Source organism: Balearica regulorum, chromosome 8, assembly GCF_011004875.1.
Source record: "Balearica regulorum gibbericeps isolate bBalReg1 chromosome 8, bBalReg1.pri, whole genome shotgun sequence".
NCBI lineage: Eukaryota > Metazoa > Chordata > Aves > Gruiformes > Gruidae > Balearica > Balearica regulorum.
This window is the reverse complement of record NC_046191.1, coordinates 12099778-12121084: the sequence shown is the minus strand read 5'-3', so window position 1 is coordinate 12121084 and position 21307 is coordinate 12099778. Positions and strand designations below refer to the sequence as shown.

Here is a 21307-nt window from a genome sequence, read left to right as displayed (position 1 = left end):
GTGCTGGCCCCATGGAGGGAGCTGTGGATGCTGCAGTTCACTGGGCTTTGAGAAGGGACCGGACAAACACAGAAGAAAAATTTGCTCAGCTGCTAAATACCAAGATAGCAAATCCTGCTCAGGAAGGCTAACTTAAATCGCTGGAGGAAATACATGGGGAACTGTCACCGTATGGCTGCCACGTTCATACACCCTTTCACGGGCATTCCCAGTCTTTAGCTGCTGGAGACAGGCTGCTCAGCTGGGTGGCCAGGGGCTCACCTGGGCCAGGATGGTCTGGTCCTCTCCTGCCTGGTGCTGGGGTGCCAGGAAGCAGCGGCTGGCGTGGGATGAGTTGCAACGTGGAAGCAAATCCAGGTGCTTCTCTCTGTTGGCTGTACAGGAAGTCCAGAGGACTAGCTCAGCTCTGGGAATCTGCCCTCTGAGTATTTCAAGGTAACCAGCAGAAGCAGGATCCTTCTCATAAACTGAAGTCGTGAAAATATCTTTAAGGTAATGTGAGCCCAGTGCTGCGGAGGAAGGATGGCTTTGCCCTACACTGGAGCAGTGGAAGGTCCCCTGTGCCACAGCTGCCCCGGTGCCAGCTCCTTGGGCTGACCCTGGCTGCACATCAGTTCCCTGGGAGAAAAGCTGGCGAATTCCCAAATTCTCCATTATCACAGCACTCCCACACTGCCATGGGCATCACTCACGGGGCATCAGAGACTTGAAAATAGTTTACACACAAATACCTGTGATTTCCTCTCGGGGAGAGGGGCAAGGGGGGATGACCCCCAACAGCACACAGAGGAGGTGCCAAGGTGGAGACTCCCTCTTCTCTCTGTCTTCTCCCACTGACCCAGACCTAGAAGCAGCCACCACAGCGTGGCTCTCTCCCTGCGCTGGTGGCACTGATGGCTTTGTTTGCTCTTACATCGGCCATAGTGAGAGCTGTGGGCGGGCTGGGCAGCCCTGCTGCTCCAGGGTGGACGTGTGGCTGTCCTGCTGTCAGCACGCACATCTCTTCCCTGTGGTGGGCACAGGAGAGCGGGCATCACATGTGCCTCCCGCTCTGAGCATCCTTGGTCCTGCATCTGCGTGCGGTGGGGCAGGCAGGGAGCGTATGGAATAGCTGCAGCTCCGGATAACGTGCCTCGGCGGGCAGGAGAATGGCAGGCTGCTCATCAGCCTCCGGCACAGCCTCTCTCCAGGGGCCCTGGGCTGCGTTTCACCTTGGCTGCCTCCTTCTCGTTGCCTTGGTTACCATCACTTACAGGCAGCGGTGCGGAGGGGAGGCTGATGTGCGTGATGTGATGTGGGAGAGCTGTGCCGTGCAGGGCTGCGGCAGCCCAGGAGGGTGGGAGGCTGAGGGGACGTACCATGAGGCCAGCATCCTCCCTAGGTAGGACTCCCCAGGGGTGGCTGCCTGCTTCATCCCAGCCAGAGAGTGCAATCTAGATGTGCCCATACTGGAGAGTCATGCAGTTTCCCACTGGCAGTTAGAATCATAGAATAGTTTGGGTTGGAAGGGACCTTAAATATGATCCAGTTCCAATCCCCCCGCCATGGACAGGGACACCCTCCACTAGCCCACGTTGCCCAAAGCCCCATCCAACCTGGCCTTGAACACTTCCAGGGATGGGGCATCCACAGCTTCTCTGGGCAACCTGTGCCAGTGCCTCACCACTCTCACAGTAAAGAATTTCTTTCTAACATCTAATCTAAATCCACCCTCTTTTAGTTTAAACCCATTACCCCTTGTCCCATCACTACACTCCCTGATAAACAGTCCCTCTCCAGTTCTGGCTGCCCTCATGCAGAGCTGAGAAGCATGGGCTGCAAGCATGGCGAAAAGAGCCCACAGGTCTGCCCTCGCCACCCTTCTCCCACTCCCCATCCCCACCGACGCTGCAACACGTGGGCACAGGTCGCTCGGAGCTGGTCATGGCAGTGACAATTTAGTGCTGGTCGGGGGGTGCTGGCAGCCCTGCCCAGATGCCCACAGTGTGGTGCAGTTGGGGGGTTTGCCCAGAGCTGATGGCTGCTGGTTCAGCCCTTCTCTTCACTTGCAGAGGCTCTGCTGCAGGACTACTTGTGACTTCAGCCTTTATCCAATGCCACAGGCTGGGAGGAGAGTCCCTGGAAGTAGTAAAGGCTCCTGGATGTATCCCATTGCACAAAGCAGCCTTCCAGTAGGGAAAGCTGGGCAGGAGCCCGGGGACAGCATCAGAAGGGATGGATGCCACGGCAGCCGGTGCCGGCACTGATTCAGGCTGTGCTTGCAGGTATGTGAACACCCTCCTGAAGCTCATCCCCCCTGTGCTGGGGCTCCAAGAGCAGCTGCGCCAGGCGGTACAGAGCGGGGACATGGAGACGTCGCATGGGATCTGCCGCATCGCTGTGGCCTTGGGGGAGAACCACTCCCGGTGAGTGCTGGGGACGGTCCCCAGGAGAGGGAATGAGCTTGGAGCAGCCCACTGTTCCCCACGTGCTGCTTCGTCCAGGGCCTGTCCTGCACCTGGTGATACGTGTTGGGGCAGAGAAGCCAGCGGTGGTGTCACCCTGACCCTGCTCTCTGCTCCCCAGGGCCCTCCTGGACCAGGTGGAGCACTGGCAGAGCTTCCTGGCTCTGGTCAACATGATCATGTTCTGCACCGGCATCCCTGGGCACTACCCTGTCAACGAAACCACCAGCTCCTTGACGCTCACCTTCTGGTACACGCTGCAGGTCAGTGGCCATCATGGGGCAGCCTGCCTGGATTCCGTGCTCCAGGCAGGGCTGGAGCTGCCGGTGCACAGGGACTGGGGTCTGGTCTGGCTGCGTTTGGTCCCCAGGGATTTCTGGTGCCCCTGCTCCTCACCCTGTACTCGCAGCTGCTGCAGGGCACATACCTTAGAAATGCTGGCCCCATGGCTTGCTTTTTCCACCCCCAGTCTTCCTTGGTAGTCTGAGCCAGCCTTTAAGGGCCTTGTTAACATAACTAATTAAAACTTCGTGCAATTTTTTGGTTTTTTGCAGCAGCAGACCTGGTTGGTTAGCTCCTTGCTGCGTGGCTGCAGGCAGGGAGGAGAGCACGTGGTGGCTTAGACCCTGGTGCCAGGCTGGCAGTCATGGTCTCTTGGAGGGGGAAAGGGAGGGCTGGGGGCTGCTAGTGGCTGCCCGGCATGGGGTCCCTCTCCCAGGGCCAGCGTTCCCTGTGCCAACAGAGCAGCCCTGCCACGTCACGCTCTATTTTTAGCCCCCATTCATCCCCCCAGCTCCGTTCTCCGCAATCTGATGCGGCATGGCTGAGCATGGGCATGGAGGGGGCCAATGTCGGCGCCGTACTGGCAGCCCCTCTGATCCGTGGGGCTCCCTGAGGCTCCCACCTCCTCTCGCTGCTTCTCTGGGTGGGTCTGAGGATACAGGTGCAGGCAGGAGAGCGCTGTGCTCCCCAGGCACCCGGCCCAGCCTGCCTCGTGGCGGTCCGAGGCATACGTGCTCCTGATGCAGGCACGCTCGTGAGGCTAGGACACGGCAGGGCATTGCCACCCCGCTGTAACCCTGCTGTCCTCAAATGCCCGAGGGTCTGCCCGGCTGCTGGGGCTTCTGTCATCTTGGCTCTAGTTAACGCTGCTGCTGCAGAAGGGCTCGGCATCAGGCAGAGCTGGAAATGCACCCTCTGGGGTGTGACAGGTCCCACCAGCCCTGGGAGATGCCCCTCAGCCCCTCGTGCAGCAGGCGTGTTGGCTCCGTTTTCTTTCCTCTGACGTATTCCTCCTCCTGCCACCAGGACGACATCCTCTCCTTCGAGCCAGACAAGCAGGCAGTGTACCAGCAGGTCTACAGGCCCGTCTACTTCCAGCTGGTGGATGTGCTGCTGCACAAAGCCCAGTTCCCCTCTGATGAGGAGTATGGCTTCTGGTCTTCAGATGAGAAGGAGCAGTTTCGGATATACAGGTACAGCTGGGGCATGCCTTTCCCTGGGTAGCAGGAGCGGAGCACATTGGATGTGACTTTAGGCTTGGAGCTGGGTTTGCTTGTCAGGCAGGCGAGGACGCAGGCAACATCTTGCCTCCCTGGAGCCTGAGCACTGTGGGGACACCTAAGGAGGAACATGGAGGAGATTCCTTCCACCAAGAGTTGTTTTGGTCATAGTGGTGATATGGAAACAAGCTGATGTTTTGGGGTGGCACCAGCTGCCCTGCCTAGGAAGCCCTGGGATTAGTCTGCGTTGGGCTGGGGCAGTGTCCTTGTGCAGGCAGTGCCTGCACCCTGCCTGGCAGCGGGAGGGGAAGTATGCGCCTGTGCGTGGAGAGCTCTGCAGGGGATGGGGACAGCGTTTGGAGACCCTCTTTGTTCTCTGCAGGGTGGACATCTCTGACACACTGATGTACGTGTACGAGATGCTGGGCGCTGAGCTCCTGAGCAGCCTCTATGACAAACTGGGACGTCTCCTGACCAACACAGAGCAGCCATCCACGTGGCAGGTGAGCGAGGGGACCCAGGTGACAGGTCGTCTTCTGCCTCTCTGTCCTTAGCGCTGCTCAGGGACCAGCCTCCTTGGCCGCTGCAGAGGCAAGGGACTGGGGTGGGCATCGGGGTCAGCACACGGCTCTGATGGTGCTTCTCCCACCCTGGCAGCATACAGAGGCCTTGCTCTACGGCTTCCAGTCCATTGCCGAGACCATCGATGTGAACTACTCCGACGTGGTGCCAGGACTGATTGGCCTCATTCCCCGGATCAGCATCAGCAACGTGCAACTCGCTGACACCGTCATGTTCACTATTGGTGAGGCTTTTGCGCGCAGGCAGGCTGGGCTGGGGAGGGGGACCCCCTCTGAGCCTGCTCCTGCCCAGCAATAACGGCCATGAAAAACAAAGCTGAGCATCTTGGGACGTGGGGAGCAAGAACCCGCGGCGCAGTCCTGCGGTCTGATCCCATCTGTGTGTGCAGGGGCTCTGTCGGAGTGGCTGGCTGATCACCCTGTCATGATTAACAACGTGCTGCCACTGGTGCTCCAAGCCTTGGGCAACCCTGAGCTCTCCATCTCCAGCGTCTCCACCCTGAAGAAGATCTGCCGTGAGTGCAAGTACGACCTGCCGCCATATGCCGCCAACATCGTCGCCGTGTCGCAGGTATGAGCTGGATGCAGGCGGACACATGGCAGTGACCTGGGATGTGCTCTGTGCACACCCTTTCCTCCGCATGGATCAGGGCAGAGGGACGCAAAGCAGCAGCTCAGGGCATCTTACTTGGCCTGGGGGACTTCTTGTCTGTTGTGTTTCTAGGCCAGTAGACCCAGGTGGCAGGCTCTCTGTCCTGCTGGGAGTGCAGAAGTGGCAGGCAGTGGCAGACATGACTGCCAGCGGGTCTGCTGGGTTTGCACTTGGAAATCCATCCTTTCCCTGGGGTTTTGTTTGCCTTGTTCAGAGCAGCATCGTGCCAGCTCTGCACCTTCCAGGCAGCAGGTGCTGCTGAGCATCTTGGGGAGCGTCCTGGTGTCGAAGCCTCCCTGTGGAGACCGAGCTGGTCCCTGCAGTGCTGGGGCAGATTGTCCCATGGTCTTTCTTTGCTCTCAAGATTTGGGGCAGATGGGAGTCGGAGTCCCGAGGCACTAGGAGGAGGGCTGGGCGTAGGGGAGCTGCCAGGGTGCACACTAGGAGCAGAGAGGGGCTGGCGGAGGGGATGAGTCTCTGCTCTTGGAGTCTGGGGGAAACCGTCACTGGGGTAAGGAGGACCTGGCTGAGGTTGGCTCCTCGAGCCATCCTGCTGCAGAGCTCATCTGAGCCAGGGGCTCCCCTCGCTGAGTGGCTGAGGGGGCTGGCTGGGGGAAGAGCTTACCAGGGGACAATGATTTTGCTCTGTGACTGTGGCGGGTTGTGGGGACTGCATGCTGCTTGTCTGTGCCCATGCTGGTTTTGGTTGTCTTGACTTCCTGTGTCAGTCCTGCCTCCTGGAAGGGAAGGGGCTTTCTGCAGCACTCACCCTCCTCTTTATCTCTCCCCTTCCCTTCGGCAGGAGGTGTTGATGAAGCAGATTCACAAGGTAAGAGGAGCTGGCTCATACCTCTGGCTGGTTCTGCTTGCCCCCTCCCCACCCCCATACCCCTTAGTCGCACCTAGCTGAAGACACAAGCGGTGCCATTGCAAGTTGGGGTGTCCCCAGAGGAGAGCTCAGCACTGCAGCCAGCTTGTGCAGGGCCAGTAGAACCTGCTGGCTGCCTCTCGCTGTGCTGCCGGGCTCATGTAGGCTGGGGTCATGCTGGGGGAGTGTGTCCCCGTAGAGGGGGAGGCCCCTAAGGAGACTTAACTCTGGCAGTTCCCAGTCCCTCCAAGCCCAAGGATGCCGAGATGGCAGGCATGTCGTCAAGAGGGAAAAGAAGGGAGATAAGTGTGGGCACAGAGCCCAGGCTGTGCCTGCGACCGGGATGGGGTGGGACACCCGACCCCACAGGGGCTGAGACAGGCTGTGCAAAGGATGGTGTGCTGAGGTAGGGTGAGTGGTGCCAGCATGGAGATCTCTGGGCACCAGCTGGTCTTTCCTTGGCAGGTTGCTGGGAAGAGGGCAGGTGCTGGTGGCAGAGCGCCTGTTCCCTGGGTTCTGCCATGCTGGCAGGGAGCTGCTCCACTCTCCTGCAGTGAGATACATGTAGGGTGACCCAGATAGAGCAGCTCTGGAGCTGCAGCACACCAGGGTCCTGGCTTTGCTGCTTGGGCCCCTGGCACTTGTCTCAGCTAGTATGTGTGCAGTAGGGCTGCAGGCTGGGCAGTGACCTGCCCCGTTGTGTCTCCTCTTTGTCCCAGACGAGCCAGTGCATGTGGCTGATGCAGGCTCTAGGTTTCCTGCTCTCTGCACTGCAAGTGGAGGAGATCCTGAAGAACCTGCACTCCCTGATCACCCCCTACATCCAGCAGCTGGAAAAGCTGGCTGACGAAACGGTGAGTGCCCTCGTGCTAGCTCCATCCAGAAGTGGCTTCTCCCGCTGGCTGTAGCCCTGGGGCTGCTGTGTTGAAGCAGCACTCTTGATTGTGGGCTTGAGAGAGCGCAGTGCAGGGAACCCCTCTCTGGCTCTTTGCCTCTGCAGTCCTGGTTCCTCAGGATCCCAAAGGCGTGACTGCGATTGAGCAGCGCTGTCCGTGTCATGCTTTGACCTTGTTTTCCCTCGCAGCCCAATCCCTCCAACAAGCTGGCCATCATCCACATCCTGGGCCTGCTCTCCAACCTCTTCACCACCCTAGACATCAGCCACCACGATGATGACCACGAAAGCACTGAGGTCAAGAAAATGCCAGTGCAGCAAGGACCCAACCCAGTGAGTAGAATGTTGGCTCGATGCTCTTTGCCACATCCTGGCCAAACCCTTGCTCTTCACTGCTGGTGCTAGAAGGAGAAAGGGGTTAATGGGGAATGCAGTGTGTACCATGAAGAGGGTAGTGCTAGTGCATTCCAGCTAAAACAACTCCTTCAGCTCATCCCACTGCTTCTGAGGTGGGCAGAGGTGACCTGCAGGATCCCTCTTGGCTGGGCACTGCTCTGGAGGACAGCCCGGGCGCTGCCTGCTGGCTTTGAGAGCTGCCAGCTGTGGAGGGGGAGGCAGTGGTGCCTGAAGGTTTGACTTCAGGCCATGCTTAGTCTCAAATCTCCCCTCCTCGGTGCTATGGGGGCCGATTCTCTTCAGTCCTTCTTGTTCCTTACAGGTGGTGGTGGTTCTGCAGCAAGTCTTCCAGCTCATACAGAAGGTCCTCAGCAAGTGGCTGAATGATGCCCAGGTGGTGGAGGTAACCAGGATCCTCCTGTGTACTGCCTGCAGCTCTGCCTGTCCTTGCTGACCTGAACTGGGGACAGCAAAGGACGGACACTGGCTGATGCCCTGTCAGAGGGGTGTCTTTCTGGGTTGTCTGGACCCGCGCTGCTTGCAGTCACCATCAGCGTCCAGCCGTTCTTGTCTGTCTTGTGCCCCCATCAGCTCTGCTCCTCTCCAGTTACAGAGGCCCTGCCATCAGCAGGGAGATGGGGTCTACCAAACCTGTGTTCCTTAAGGGGAGAGCTCTGCTCTGATCTGGACCTGTGTCAACTGTTTTTTTTCTCCAGTTTGCTCAGTCCAGTAATGCCCATGTGCAGTGTCCCACCAGCCACTCTTCCCCCTGACCCTCGGGGAGTCTTCCTGCAGCAGTGGGAAGGGTGTTTCCCAGTGTCTGGGAGCATCCTGTGCTGCAGGACGGGCCACTAGGACCAGAGCAGGTCTGAGCCCTCTTCCTGGCTGGTCCCCGTCCCCACTGCGAGTTCTTCCCTCCCTTGGGACCCATCTGTCAAGCCTTGGCCGCCCTGGAAGAGGTCTCCTGATGCCCATTGCTCACGCTGTCCTTCTCCCACAGTCTGTCTGTGCCATCTTTGAGAAGTCTGTGAAGACTCTCCTGGATGATTTTGCCCCCATGGTGCCTCAGCTGTGCGAGATGCTGGGGCAGATGTACAGCACCATCCCCCAGGCCTCTGCCATTGACCTCACCCGGCAGGTACGAAGCCGTGCTCGGGGCTGGGGCTGCCGCTCCCCGGGGAGACCGGGGGTATGCAGGGCCAGCAGCAGCTTCAGTCGTTCTCTCTGTCTTGCAGCTGGTTCACATCTTTGCTCATGAGCCTGCCCACTTCCCTCCCATCAAGGCCCTCTTCTTGCTCGTTACCTCAGTCACGCTGACCCTCTTCCAGCAAGGTACGTGGGATTAACTCTTCTTCGCGCTGGGGCTGTCAGGCTGTTGCATGCATGGAGTCTGGAGGCGTCTTACCAGGAATGGCTGTTTTCACTCCTAGCTAAGCTAATGGGGCCATCTCTGTTTCTTGGATTCATCCCAACCCCTGGAAGGTGGGTACCTTCCCTGCAGGGCAGCAGAAGCAGGAAATCCCCGGGCGAGACTCTGCTGTGACAGCCCCGCTTCTGCAGCAGGGCTGGGCGTCGCGTGCTGCGAGGGTCGAGCCGGAGCTCCAGTCCTGCTTGGCAGGGAGGCTGTGCTCCCCAGGAGATCCTGGGGCTCCTCCGGGGGCCAGTGCTGCTTGTAGTGGCCAGGAATCAAGCCCTCGCGTGAGCAGGAGGGGGTGTGTGTGGACATCTGGGAAACAACCTTTTCAGAGTCACTGCTGGCCACTGAGTCACCGCTGTGATGCTGAGGATGCTGGCATCCTCCCGCAGGGCAGGGGCCCCTCTTCTGCTCGCTGTCCACACTACAAAAAGCGAATGGGGTTAGGACAGGCCCCTCTGCGCCATGGCTCCCCTCAGACTCTGGGTGACTTGGCCCCTGACAGGGACAAATGTACCTTGGAGCTGCTGGCTCTGGTCCTTCAGCACCTCGGTATGCGGTCCCCAAGGGGTCTTGTCCTTTGCTCACAGCTGGGTGCCAGCTAGGGTGATGCCGTCCCCCAGTACAAGGCTGAGAGCTCTTTAGAGAGGTGGGAGAGGCGTGAGGACCCCTGCTTCTACATCATGCCATGGTCCGAGCAAATCCCGCTGTGCTGAGGTGTCACTGGGGTCAGTGGCAAGCAAGCCGGGCTTACCCGGAGACCAGGTCCCTGCTTCTGCCAGCGGCGTGTGGATGTCTACACTGAAACCCTTTGGCTCGGCGCCCGGGGAGGTGGCGATGCCTCCGGGCAGCAGCAGGCATGTCTGCAGGAGAAAAGGGGAGGGGGCAGAGCCCAAGCTGTCCCAGCGCTTGAACACAAGCTTTGCTCAAGCAAGCGGCCGTCCAGCTCGCTGTGTGCCCAGGACTGTGCGCTCCCACCCGCCCCCGTGGGTCCCCTTCGGTGGGCAGCCCGCCCTGAGCAGGGTGAGCCCCTTCCGCTGAGCCCACGGGCGGCAGGAGAGGAGGGGACGCCTGACCCCACAGGGGCCAAGACGTGTCTGTGCAGTCAGATGCCAAGGTAGGGCGAGTGGTGCTGGCATGGAGATCTCTGGGCACTGAGCTGCTCTCTCCCAGGAGGGTGCTGGAGGAGACCCCCAGGAGGGTCCTGGACTCAGGGTCTCAGAGAGCATCTGGGAACGGGGCGGGAGGGTGACTGTGCCAGGCGCTCCTGAGCAGCTGGTGCTGGTGATGAGCATGTGCACGCCTGAGCCAGGCCGGGCCTGTCAAGCGTTTGCTGAGGTGTTGTCGTTCACTTGCAGTTATCTTCCAGGACCAAACAGTGCTCTGAAGACACCCGCTCAGTCCCCACAGTGCAAAAACTCTAATTCTCCTTGTGGAGATGGTGCCCAGCTAGCCCCTGCTCCTCCTCCTCTTCCTCCCCAAGGACACGAAGATCTCCTCCTTGGCTCTGCAGCACCCAGGTGCTAGCTGGAGACCCTGGGGCTTCAGACCCTTTCCTTTGCAGTTTCTTTCTGTTCTTGGGTTCTCCAAGTTTCATGATTTTTTGTATGTTTTGTTTCTTTAACTTGCTTCAAGCTGCTCATGTTGCCCATCCCCTTCCCCACACACCCCTCCTCCCTTACACTCCTGTTTTCACTTGTAAATTCTTTCTGTATCACATAACTATATGATGTTGAGTTGCTGTTTGTATGATTTTTCTCTTAAGTTACATCTTTATTATATTTTAGGGCCCAGGGATCATCCTGATATTGTTGATTCATTTATGCAACTCCTGGCACAGGTGTGTTTTAGTTTCTTATTCATTCACTTTCTGTTCTCTCTCTTTCTCTTTTTAATTCAATTTAAACCTATTTTTAGCTTTCTGTTGACAACGTTTTTTTCCTTTTAGTTGAATATCGAGTTTCTCCATCTGTTTCCGTGGAAGTTGAAAACAAAACATTCTCCTTTAGTTCTGGGTTCGCACCATCCCCAGGGCAGTGCCCTCCTCTGCAGGGGCAGCCTCCAGCTGCCACCCCCTCGCCTTGCCGAAGCTGGCGCGGAGCGCTTGGGGCTGCTGCCGCAGTCGCCCTCGGGTGACAGACAAATCAGAGCATTAAGTGGATGTTTTCCGACCCGTTCACCTGCCCTGCAATGGGTCTTCCTGAGCACAGACGGGCTGAGCTGGCTGCCTTGCCCCAGGGCCGGTGGGAGGAAGCCCCTGCCCGCGGTTGCAGGCAGCTGCCGGGGTTTGGCTCTGAGCAACGTGCTTGCGATGGCGTCTGGACCTGCCAGGGTGCCACGCTGCCTCCTGCCCCGGCAGCCTCTCAGGGTGGTGGCAGCTCTTGCATGGGCAGCCCAGGAGCATTCCCGTGCTGCTGGCTCGGCGGTATGCGGGGACGGTTTGTGTCGGTGTGGTGGGGGCCGGGCGCGGGCTGGCTTTGTGGGGCCGGCACTCGTGTCACCGCTGGCGGTGGGCAGGCAGGGCCGGTGCTATGCTGTGTGTGTATATACAGCTGGCGGGAGCAGCGGGAGCCCAGCGTGCTCCTCAGCCCACCGTGGCCCAAGGGAGAAGCCCTGATGTCCTCGATGCACTCAGTGCTCCCACCAGAGATGCATCGCCCGGCACCTACCCAGAGGGTGGGTCGGTGGCAAGGAGGGGCTCGGCAGTCGCTTTCTGCTTTGTTTCTGTAATGGTGAGACCTCTAACCCCACGTGCTGGCCTGGTGGCTGCGCAGGAACACCCACCCAGGCAGCTGCCAGAGCTGTGGCCATCCTGCCCTTGCCGGCAGCCCGGGAAGGGAGCCTGGCATGTCTGTCATGCCCTGGCCGGCAGTGCCCTCCAACAGCTGCTCAGCTTGTGTGTGGATCTTGCAGGATGGAGCGGGCGAGGGGGCTGCACCTCACCCCCCTGGGCAGGATCTGCTCCTCACGGGTCTCACCTTGATGCCCAGATCCCACTGAGACCCATCACATCTCACAAGACATACTGCTGTGTTTTCTTCCCTGCTTTTCATCTTGAAAGACGTAACATAATCGAGGTTATCAGAAGGTGTTCACAGCTTTTTCCAATACTGGTTTTGGAAGCTGTGACCTTTTAACAAGGGTTTTGAACGTGACGGGAGGATGGTAAATGGGATCTGTGTATGAGGTTCATGGAGGTGTCCTCCCCAGCCACTTAGTGCTAGTGGGACCTCTGCTTGAGCACTGAGCCCAGTTTGGGGCACAACATTTCTGTAGATACAGACCAGAGAGCACAGAGAAAAGCATCTGGGAAGATGACCACCTTGTACACATGGTGAGGAGGGAAGGCTGAGGGGAGCCTGAGGAGCTGTATGAGTCTTGGAGTGTGTAAAAGGTAATGTCCCAGTCGTAGGTAAAAATCCCTTTTCTGTTCTCCTCGAGTGGGACAAACAGTAGGAGCTCTTTCTAAGAGTGTGGGGAAGCACCGGAAGGTCACTCGGGGAGCTGCTGTCACTTGGAGGGCTTGAAAGGACTCAACAAGCCTGTTGCTCTTGAAGGGCAGGTAGAGGTGATCCTGCCAGAGGGTAGGGCATTAGGTGACCCTGAGAGACTCTTCCAAGGCTATTTGTTGTTTCTTTGGAAAGTGCTGAGCTTCCTTCTGGCTTGGGGTCCTTCTCTGTGTCTGGACATGGCACATTTGTGATTTCTTGGAGAGAAAAGTGCAACTGTGCTGCACTTCCGTGGGGTCTGCAGTGAGAGCAAACACCACCCATCCCAGCTGCTGGGAAGCTGCTACATGCTGTCCTTGTGGGCAGGATCCGCAGGCAATGCTGGGGCAGCGTGCTGGCAGCTGGCCTGGTCTCCAGCGTGCTGATCTCTGGACAGCCCGTATCCTTCAGGGACCTTGCTGCAGTAGCAGCTCAGAGGCTCCTACCTCCATGGCTGCTCTGTCTTGGATCACTGCAAGACATCTGACATTGTGCTGCCAGCCCACCACCACCCATTCAAGACCTGATGTTTTCCTGGGCTTTTTATTCCAGCAACTCCATGGTGACCAAAGGATCCCATTCCCATCCTCTCTCCTGACACGCAAGACTTGTTTCAAGGTTTCCTCCTCTTCCTTGGCCTGCCCCTCTTCCCAGACTGATGATGTGGCAGGGTGCTTTGAAACCCATCAAGAAATGGCCGTACCATCCCTGCTTGGCTCCTTGCTCTCAGGACTTCAAGAACTGTCTGATGGCAGAGGTCAGTCCAGCCTGTCCTCTTCTAGAGGACCATGCTCTGCAGTGATGCTGTTGAGCATTTGTAGATCCAAGGGTTTCAGTTGGAGAGAACTGCAGATTGCTTCAGATCAGATTTTCATGTGGTGGGGGCTGTTTTCATCCCAGTCTGCTCCACCTGCGGAGCCCTTGGTGAAGTAATGCATCTTCCAGAGCAGCAGCGGGTTTGGACACAAGAGTGTGTCAAGGTGGAGACTTTCTGCTGCCAGACTGCTCCTGTGGTTGATCACCTTAGTGGAAATATCATCTTTCCTGATCCAAATTTGTCTGTTTTCTCCTAAAAGGCAGTGGTTTTGTCTTCTCCCTCTGCCAGCAAGTACTCTCCTACCTCCTGACACCAGCATGGCAGCCCGCTGTCACCAGCTCACAGGGAACCATCTCTCCGTGTGACAGGATTTCAGTTGACTTTACAGTATATTTATTTGGGCTTGGTTGCAGCCCATGGGACTGCCCGTGTGGTGCGGCTGATCGTTTTGCCACCACGTTAATTGGCAATCCACCCTTGACAACGGCTGGCTGATCACAAGAGCATGCTGGCTTAAACCAAATGTCTTACAGATGCCAGCGACCCTGGAGTTATTGTGACTACTCAAAGCTAAGTATAAAATAACCAGGCTGCCATGGCGCTGCTCGGAGCGGTGCCGGCACCTTTTGCAATGAGATCTGTCCTCAGGTTGGGGCTGGCACCCGGGTCTGCGTTGGCAAAGCCAGGCAGGTTCTGGTGTTTGGGAGCTCTTGCCCGCTCCCTGGCCAGCGGGTATCGCTCATGTGCATGCTCCCAGTTGCAGGTAGGGTTTTGGGGCTATCCAGCCTGCCTCCCCACGGGGGCTGCAGGCACATCCACGCACCCCTGGCAGGCCTCCACGCCAGCACGGACCTCAGGAGCACTGCAATGACCTCCCCTGACCAGCAGCCCAAGGGCAGACTGGCCAATGGGGCCTCACCGGGCAGAAGTTGCAAGATTGACCTTCTGTGATGGCCCAGCCACCGCCGTTGCCCACCTCCCTCCCTCCCTGGGCTGGCCCAGGCTGTATGCAGCACTCCTTGAGCTCTCCACCACACCTGCTCCAGCCAGAGTCATAGAGCCCTATGGAGGACATGGGCTCGGTATCCCCTCTACCCAGCAGGCAGGGGCTGACTGCTGCTCCCTGGCCCCAGTACCTGGCCAAGCTCATGTGCCTTTTCCAAAGCTGGAGGCTCTAGGAAGAGGCAGTGGTGCCAGACACAAGGGCTTGATCTGTGTGCTCTGGAGAGCTGCAGGAACTGGCCGTGCAGCCCCCCGCTGTCCCCTGTCTGTTGGAGGAGTGGGGTTCCATGTCCTGTCCATGCCTGCCGGCCTCTGAAGAGCCAGGCACAGAAGAGGAGCCTGCTCTGAAGACCTGTCTGGGGTTCTCCCAGCTGCCATGGAGAAGAACCCGACATCTTTTCTGTGCCAGCCTGCAGGACAGCCCTCGCCAGAGAGCCAGTGCCTAACTCAGCAGTGGCTGCTGCAGCAGAGGATGTGGGGAGATGTTTGAAAGCATTTAAAGACCTGTCCCCATCCCAGAACACATAAGCAGAGGTGCTCTGGCAGGAGACAGGGAGGACAGGCTGGCAGTAAGAGGCCCTGGAGCTGGACAGGGTTCCTGATGCTGGGAAAGAGCAGCTGGACCTACCCAGTGCTGCTTGCTAATGGGAGAAGCTCCACAGGGCCCCATCTCGTGGGGGTAAAAAGCATCTCTGTCTACGTTAGACATGTGCACGTGTGCCCAGATTGAGCTTGCACTCTGCATTCCCTTGGTAGAGATGTCCTATGGGAAAGAGGACAATATTGACACACTTTTCCCCATGGCGCTGATGGAGCGAGGAGCAGATGCTGCAGTGAGCCTGTGGGAGAGCTTGAGGGGCTCTGCCTGCCACGGGTCTGGTTTGGCCGGGAGAAGCACCCTGCAGGTAGGTGGCAACCTTGGCACATTGGAAAACTTGTGCCAGCTGAAGAGTCTGGCAGTGTGCAGGACTTGGATTAAAACCAGCCCCTTGGCAGGGTAGAGGAACCTGCAGCTGGGTGGTAGCATGGGAGCCAGCTGCCCTCGAGCAGCATGCTGTGGTCACCGCTCTGGAGCCTGCACCAGGGCCTCAACAGGGGTAGTCTCCCATGGCTAAAACTGCAACGTCTCTTGCAAGGGTTTGGGGCTGACTAGACAGCAGCAGCCGTGATGAGTGGGTGTGTTTCTAAGCCATTGCCCATCCCCTAGCTAGCTTTCTGATGTTGGTGCCAGCGCATCAGGAGGGATGGTGCGCACAGTCTGTATATATACACACACAGAGGTAAAAATGTGGCCCCTGATCGCCCCTGTGAAGGTCTCTGCTTGTATCTAGCAGGGAAGCAGGTCCCTGTGATTGTGCCACCTCCGCCTGGTACAGCGATGCCTTCAGTGCCCAAGCCTGAGTCCTCTCTTGCAGTGTGTGATACAAAGGGTCAGAAAGGAGCTGGGGTAACCCTCAAACCTGCTCCTCAGCTTCTTGGTTTCCATCTGCACTGGGCAGATGGCCGTGGGCTTTCCCTCGAGAGGAAAGGGTGGGAAATAAGTAGAGACCATGGCTGTGGGCAGATGGCCATGCGTCCTGGGTGCTGCTGGCTGCAAGCTGTCCCTGCTTTTATCCTCAGGAGCAGGCTCAGAGGGAGGCAGTGGTCCTGCACACAGCTCAGCCTGAGGGCTGCCCGCCCTGGTATCCTGCTCTCTGAGCTCTAGGCACAGAGTGAGGACACTCCAGTGCTGTGGCTGCTGCCCCCGGTGTCGCAGTGACAGCAGGGCAGGAAGCATGTCTGCAACCCCAGTGCTGGCCCACAGCAGCAGGCACGGTGGCATGGTGGCCAGGGCACGGATGTGACTGTCTGACATAGCAGGGCTTGCTGTGGCAGGGCAGAAACCTTTCCTATGGAGTGGAAGGTACAGGCTGAAACACTGGTGTCCAGTAACTGCCCAGTGCTGGTACAGGGTGGCTGAGCCATTGCACAGGGTGCCACAGCGCAGGGTGTCCCCAGCAGCCGTGCCTGACCCCCACAGTGGCTGGTGAAGTCGCCGTGCAGCAGAAAAACCTGAAGCTTTTCTGATCTCGTACTCACTGCTCAGGAACTGCCCAGCAATCTTGGCATCTTGTTGTCTCTCTGCCCTGGAGCCCAAGCAGAGCGAGCTGCTGGTCCAGTCTGGGGTTATTGCTTGAACCACGTGCTGTGACCCCGGGGACACCAGCACCTTTGAGAGGAGAGGAGCAAAGCACACGGGTGGCTGGTCTCTGCTGGGCCCCACATGGCTGTTTCTTGTGCTGGGAGCGCTGCCACTGCCTGGCCTGCTCTGGAGGGACAGGAGCCCTCTGTCCCGTCTCCGTGTCTGAAGTGTTTGTGTGTACGCCAGTGGCATCTATCCTCAGGTCCTGGGGTCAGTGGTCCCTGAGCATAGCAAACCGCCTGGCTGCTTGATTGACATTTTCTTGGCGGGGGGAAAGTGATGGTTTCCTGCTGTACTGTGTGAATCTGCTGTTTACCATGGGCGTGCCCAGGTAAGTGTGCATCCAGGCAGAGGCTGTCTGGGGCACTGGGTTCCTCGGAGGTTTCCTGGCTGCCTCTGCAGCGCTGGATTTATGCTGCCTGTCTGTGTGCCTTGCAGGCTCTGAAAAGGAAGCCGGACCTCTTCCTGTGTAGCAACCTGGATGTTAAAGCAGTGTTTCAGTGTGGTGAGTACCACGGGCACGCGTTCTAAATTGCTCTGCGGAGAAGCCAGCCTGCTCCTAGTGTGGAGCCAGGAGCTGGGGACCGCAGGGCTGGTTTGGGCTAGCATGGGGTGTTTTTGGCTGCTAACCTGAGCAATTTCTGTCCGCAGGTGTCCTTTCACTCAAATTTCCCGAGGCCCCAACAGTCAAAGCATCCTGCGGCTTTTTTGTGAGTATCGGGGCATTGTGCAGCCTCCTGAGAGCTGGGAGGGCAGGAGCAGGGCTGCAGGTTGGGCAAGGGTGTTGCGTTGTGGCACCCGCTCTGGCACTGAGCGGGCCGGGCTCTGTGTTGCAGACGGAGCTGCTGCCCCGCTGCGGAGAGATCGCCCCAGTGGGACAGGTCGTGCATGAGAACGGCAAAGTGTTGCTGCAGGCAGTGCTGGAGGTGAGAGACACCGGGACTGTGGGCAGCTTTGGGCTGTATTCCTGAGCAGCACCCCTGCAGAGCTGGGGTCAGAGAGCCTGGCAGCACGGGTGGGTGCAGGCAGGGTGACGCCAGGGGCTCAGCAGGGTCTGTCTGCTCTATGGCAGGGTGTCGGTGGCCAGGCTTCCCGCAGCCTCATGGATCACTTTGCAGAAATCCTCTTTGCCTTGAACAAGCACTGCTTCAGCTACCTGAGCGTCTGGATCAAGGAGGCCATGCAGCAGGACGGCTTCCCCTCAGCCCGTGTCAACCCTGAGCAGAAGGAGACCTTCAGCCAGCAGATCCTCAGGTTCGTGCACCTCTGCCTGTGGTGGCCGCACTCCATGTGCGGTGGGAATGACCCTCCTGCATGGCCTGGTGTGTCCCCCCCCGATTCATGTTTGTCCCTTCCCTCTGTCTTAGCAGAGAGCGTGTGAACAAGCGGCGAGTGAAGGAGATGGTGAAGGAGTTCACCTTGCTGTGCCGAGGGCTGCATGGCACGGAGTACACAGCAGACTACTGAGCACCTGGCCAGGACCGTGGACAATTTGCCCAGACCAGCTCTTTCCCGCAAGGAAGCCCCCCATCCTCCCCGCCCTGCTGCAGTACGGCTCGTAGAATAACCCTCCACCTAGACTTAACCCACTCGGGACGCTCCTCAGCTAGATTTGGTGGCTGCATCTTGGTGTCAGCATCTTTTTTTTCCCCCAGCATGCTCCCCCCTCGCAGGGGACGGGAGTGCCGGCTGCAGGAGGCGGCAGCAGGGGTGGGAAGCCTGGGCAGGACTGTCCCAGCACGGGCTGCCCTGTGCCCGGGTTACCGGCCCTTTCCCAGCAGTTCCCTGTGGGTGCCCGTGCCCCTCAGCAGGGAGGCTGCCCCTGTGGCAGTGGCTGGCTGGGCGGGAGGGCTCGCCCCCTGCTCATTTGTGCGTGTGCAGTTGGGAGGGGGGAGACCCTGCACCTAATTATATTAAGAATATTTCTATGTTGTGGCTGTCATTATTGTGGTGCCCGGACTCTGCCTGCCCCTTGCCTCTGGGGAAGTGCCCAGTGGAGGGGGTTAAAATCAAGATTGGGGTGCCTCAAAGCCTCCTGTCCCTCCTGGCTGCAGCAGGGATGACAAAAACCGGTTCCCCTGCTCGCTGTGTTTTCCTGCCCCGCATGGGGCAGCTCATGGAGCAGAACGGTCCTGCCCCACACAAGAGGGGCCAGACTCCATCCCCACCATGGGGTGCGTGCGCCCCTCTGCCATTCCTCAGACCAGGTGAGGGGCTTGCTCAGGCCGAGAGCACTCTCCCCTTTGCCTTAGTTCCCCAGCCCGTGAATGTGCTTTCACTTCTGGGGGTCCCAGTTCTGGTTTTCTGTTCTCTGGAGCTGGTTTTGGCCGACACGTGGGGCTGCGCTCCCCGAGCAGGCACCACAATCTGAGTTTTCACTCTGGGGCGCCTGGTATCATCCCTGTCCGCACTTTCTCAGCCCAAGTTTTATTCTAGAAGACAATTGACTCACAAGTCCTTTTCAGTTCAGCTTTAGTTAGTGGCAGTAGCCCACATCAGCCAAGTCCTGGTGCTGTCGGCTCGTTGTGAAGCTGTGACCTTTCCGTGTAGGGCCAAAGCTGCCCTGGACTGGGTTGCCCTCGGAGGCCGGGTCTGGACCAAGTGCCCGCCCTGGCCCTGCTGCTGCCCTGGCCATGAGCACGCACGCAACTCCTGCTCTCCCACCGCAGTACTGACCCAAGGCCGCATCCGGCGCGGGGCCAGCTGGTGGCAGGTCTGGACCCTTGTGAGACCCCCACAGGTCCGACACCCAGTGGCAGGCAACACCTGGGCCCCTGCACGCCTCCTGCTCCTGCCGAAGCTGCTGCTGAATCAGGGTTGCTCGTGCCCCTCGTCCTCATAGGCAATGGCAATCCCTCGTCGGCCATGCACAGCCTTGGAGATGGGCGTCTGCCCCAGCTGCTGCTCCAGGCCCCGCCAGCTGCGGGACTCCAGGAAGGAGGCTGGGAGGAGAGAGAAAGGGAATTGTTACTGGGAGCAGGGAGGGGGCACTGGCCCTGCACCCGGGCTCAGCCCCACCACAAAACCAAATCACGAACCAGCAGGGCTGATCTCCGCGAGGGCCCGAGTCTGGTCCCTGCAGGCCAGAGCAGTGCTGGGGGGCAGCTGGGTAGTCGGGGGGTCACGGAGGTGGGCAGCACGCATCTCCCCCGTGATCAGCGAGATGTCAGGAACAGCCTCTGCTGCAGGGACGGCCGGTGGGAGCTCAATGTGCGCACAGGCACCTGCCAGGAAATGGTAACGTTAGCCTGGTGCTCGTGTCTACCCTCCGGCTGGCACAGAGCCAGAGCAACCCAGGCAGGGGAGCAGGGCAGGACATGCCCTAGGAAGGTGCTGGGCAGCTGATATCCAGCTGCTACCTGGCAGCAGGTCTCGGAAGTCAGTGAAGTAGTTCCCTGTCCATTCGCGGGCCGGGTTACAGGCCAGCTCCAGCTCGTAGGGGGTCACAATGGGCCGGTAGAAGTTGCTGGAGTCCAGCAGGGAGTTCTGAGCACAGGCCACCAGGACGAAGATGTCCACCTCCAGGAAGTTGGCCAGCTTGGCGGGGTTCGGCTTCCCCACAGCCAGTGTGTAGCTGCGCTTGCCGGCCCGGTGCAGAAGCTTGCGGAGGTGCTGCAGCACAGCCAGGTAGCCCGCCACGCCGAGGGTGCCCACCAGGATGCCCACCACCTGCGCATCCCGGGTCCGCTCCACCAGGTAGAGGCGTCGCATCAGGGCCCGGTTGATGTTAAGGGTCTCGCGGCGGCCACAGCCAGTGGCAGGGTTGAAGGAGCTGAAGGGGCAGCAGTTCCAGGTCAGCATGAAGCTGGTGAGAAGCAGGCCCTCAGCTCCCACATAGAACATGGCGCAGTCCTGCAGCCCTCCAGGCGCCTCCACCAGGAACTGGCGACCAAACTGCCGCACCTCCCCGGGCAGCGCAGGGCCAGGAGGGTCCCCGCACACCACCCTGGAGAAAACGATATTGGGGTACTCGGGGCACAACTGCTGCTCCAGCTCACCTGAAGGAGAGAGGAGAACGAAACATAGCCACAGACCTGACCCGCAGAAGGTGGGATAGCAGATTAGGGGAGAGGAGAGGGCAGACACCAAGGCTGACAGTGCTGGGGACTGCCTGCCTGCCTGTTGCTGCCTCTCCCCCTAGCAACTCAGTACAGCTCAGAGCAGGACTAGAGACCCTCCCCTCCCTGTCCCGGAGCACTCACCCATCGCATGGGCATAAACCACATCGCTCAGCACCACCACATGGCTCTGCCGGTCGGGGTAGAGCTCCCGAAAGGCCTCCGCACAACGCCCGATGTCCAGGGGCTGCCGCCCGAAGATGTGCAGCACCGGGAGCTTTCTGCAGGGGCTGAGGCAGGCCGGGCCGTAGTGCAGCACCGCCTCGGCACCAGCGTGCTCGGCGGCCACCTCGTCCACGCAGCAGCTGCGGGGAGGACCCCGTATCAGACGGGCTCCGCACCACGGAGCTCTTCCTCCTCCCTGGCACCGCTGTCCCCAGCCCGGCAGCTCCAGCCCTCGGCCCTGCCAGGCCGGGGACGAGCAGCCCCGTTCCTGCCCGCGGAGGACCCACGGGATACACCCCAGGGCGCCGCACCGACCTGCCGTACGTGGTGTCTCCCAGGACGTACATGTCGGCCCCAGTCGCCGCCTCCATCCGGGCCGCCACCGCTGCCGCGTCCGCCAAGAGCTCGTCGGGGAACTGGAGGGCGACCTGGGGGGGGGACAGGCCGTGAGGCACCGGGGACGGGCGGCCCGCAGCCCCCGACCCCGCTCCAATCCCGGCCCCGCTCACCTTGCGGAACCCGCCGCCCTGCACGAAGGCGGCGGCCCGGCCCATCTCGTAGAAGCCATCGAGGTCCTCCCGCGGCGCCGCCGCCGCCGGGCCCAGCTCCCGCCGCAGCGCGGCCTCCCCGTCGCTGCTGAAGGCCGTTGCCATGGCGCCGCGGGGCCGGGAGTCAGGCCCGCCACGCGGGGCCCCTGCGTCCGCTTCCGGGCTGAGGCACGAAGACAACCAATGAGAACTCGGCACCGCCCTTCCCGTTCACGGAAATCCCGCCTCTGAGGGA

At 59.6% G+C, this 21307-nt stretch overlaps 2 protein-coding genes across 4 annotated transcripts in view; one reads left to right on the top strand and one right to left on the bottom strand.

Annotated features, from left to right (window-relative positions):
- Positions 1-18169, top strand: part of IPO13 (importin 13) — a 31731-nt gene extending 13562 nt beyond the window's left edge. The window contains exons 3-20 of one of the 2 annotated variants that reach the window (XM_075759604.1): positions 2265-2405; positions 2566-2707; positions 3753-3919; positions 4329-4449; positions 4604-4751; positions 4917-5098; positions 5982-6008; positions 6767-6901; positions 7132-7275; positions 7661-7741; positions 8339-8476; positions 8574-8670; positions 10540-10592; positions 16680-16746; positions 16893-16951; positions 17078-17167; positions 17314-17495; positions 17609-18169. In XM_075759604.1, the coding sequence (XP_075615719.1) occupies positions 2265-2405; positions 2566-2707; positions 3753-3919; positions 4329-4449; positions 4604-4751; positions 4917-5098; positions 5982-6008; positions 6767-6901; positions 7132-7275; positions 7661-7741; positions 8339-8476; positions 8574-8670; positions 10540-10592; positions 16680-16746; positions 16893-16951; positions 17078-17167; positions 17314-17495; positions 17609-17708 (2074 nt within the window). In that variant the 3' untranslated portion in view covers positions 17709-18169. The remainder of the gene's footprint in view (positions 1-2264; positions 2406-2565; positions 2708-3752; positions 3920-4328; positions 4450-4603; positions 4752-4916; positions 5099-5981; positions 6009-6766; positions 6902-7131; positions 7276-7660; positions 7742-8338; positions 8477-8573; positions 8671-10539; positions 10593-16679; positions 16747-16892; positions 16952-17077; positions 17168-17313; positions 17496-17608) is intronic. The other variant, XM_075759601.1, reaches the window with a different exon arrangement.
- Positions 18170-18696: 527 nt separating this feature from the next.
- On the bottom strand, positions 18697-21260 carry DPH2 (diphthamide biosynthesis 2). 2 transcript variants are annotated; one of them, XM_075759599.1, is made up of 6 exons: positions 21034-21260; positions 20840-20952; positions 20444-20664; positions 19601-20239; positions 19280-19465; positions 18697-19183 (listed from the first exon to the last, which is right to left on the bottom strand). In XM_075759599.1, the coding sequence occupies exons 1-6, from the start codon at positions 21175-21177 to the stop codon at positions 19053-19055; spliced, it is 1434 nt and encodes a 477-aa protein (XP_075615714.1). In that variant the 5' UTR covers positions 21178-21260; the 3' UTR covers positions 18697-19052. The 2 variants fall into 2 exon arrangements, with proteins under 2 accessions (XP_075615714.1, XP_075615713.1); XM_075759598.1 differs by having other exon boundaries at positions 18918-19183; positions 19598-20239; positions 21034-21257.
- Between the last annotated feature and the right edge of the window lie 47 nt (positions 21261-21307).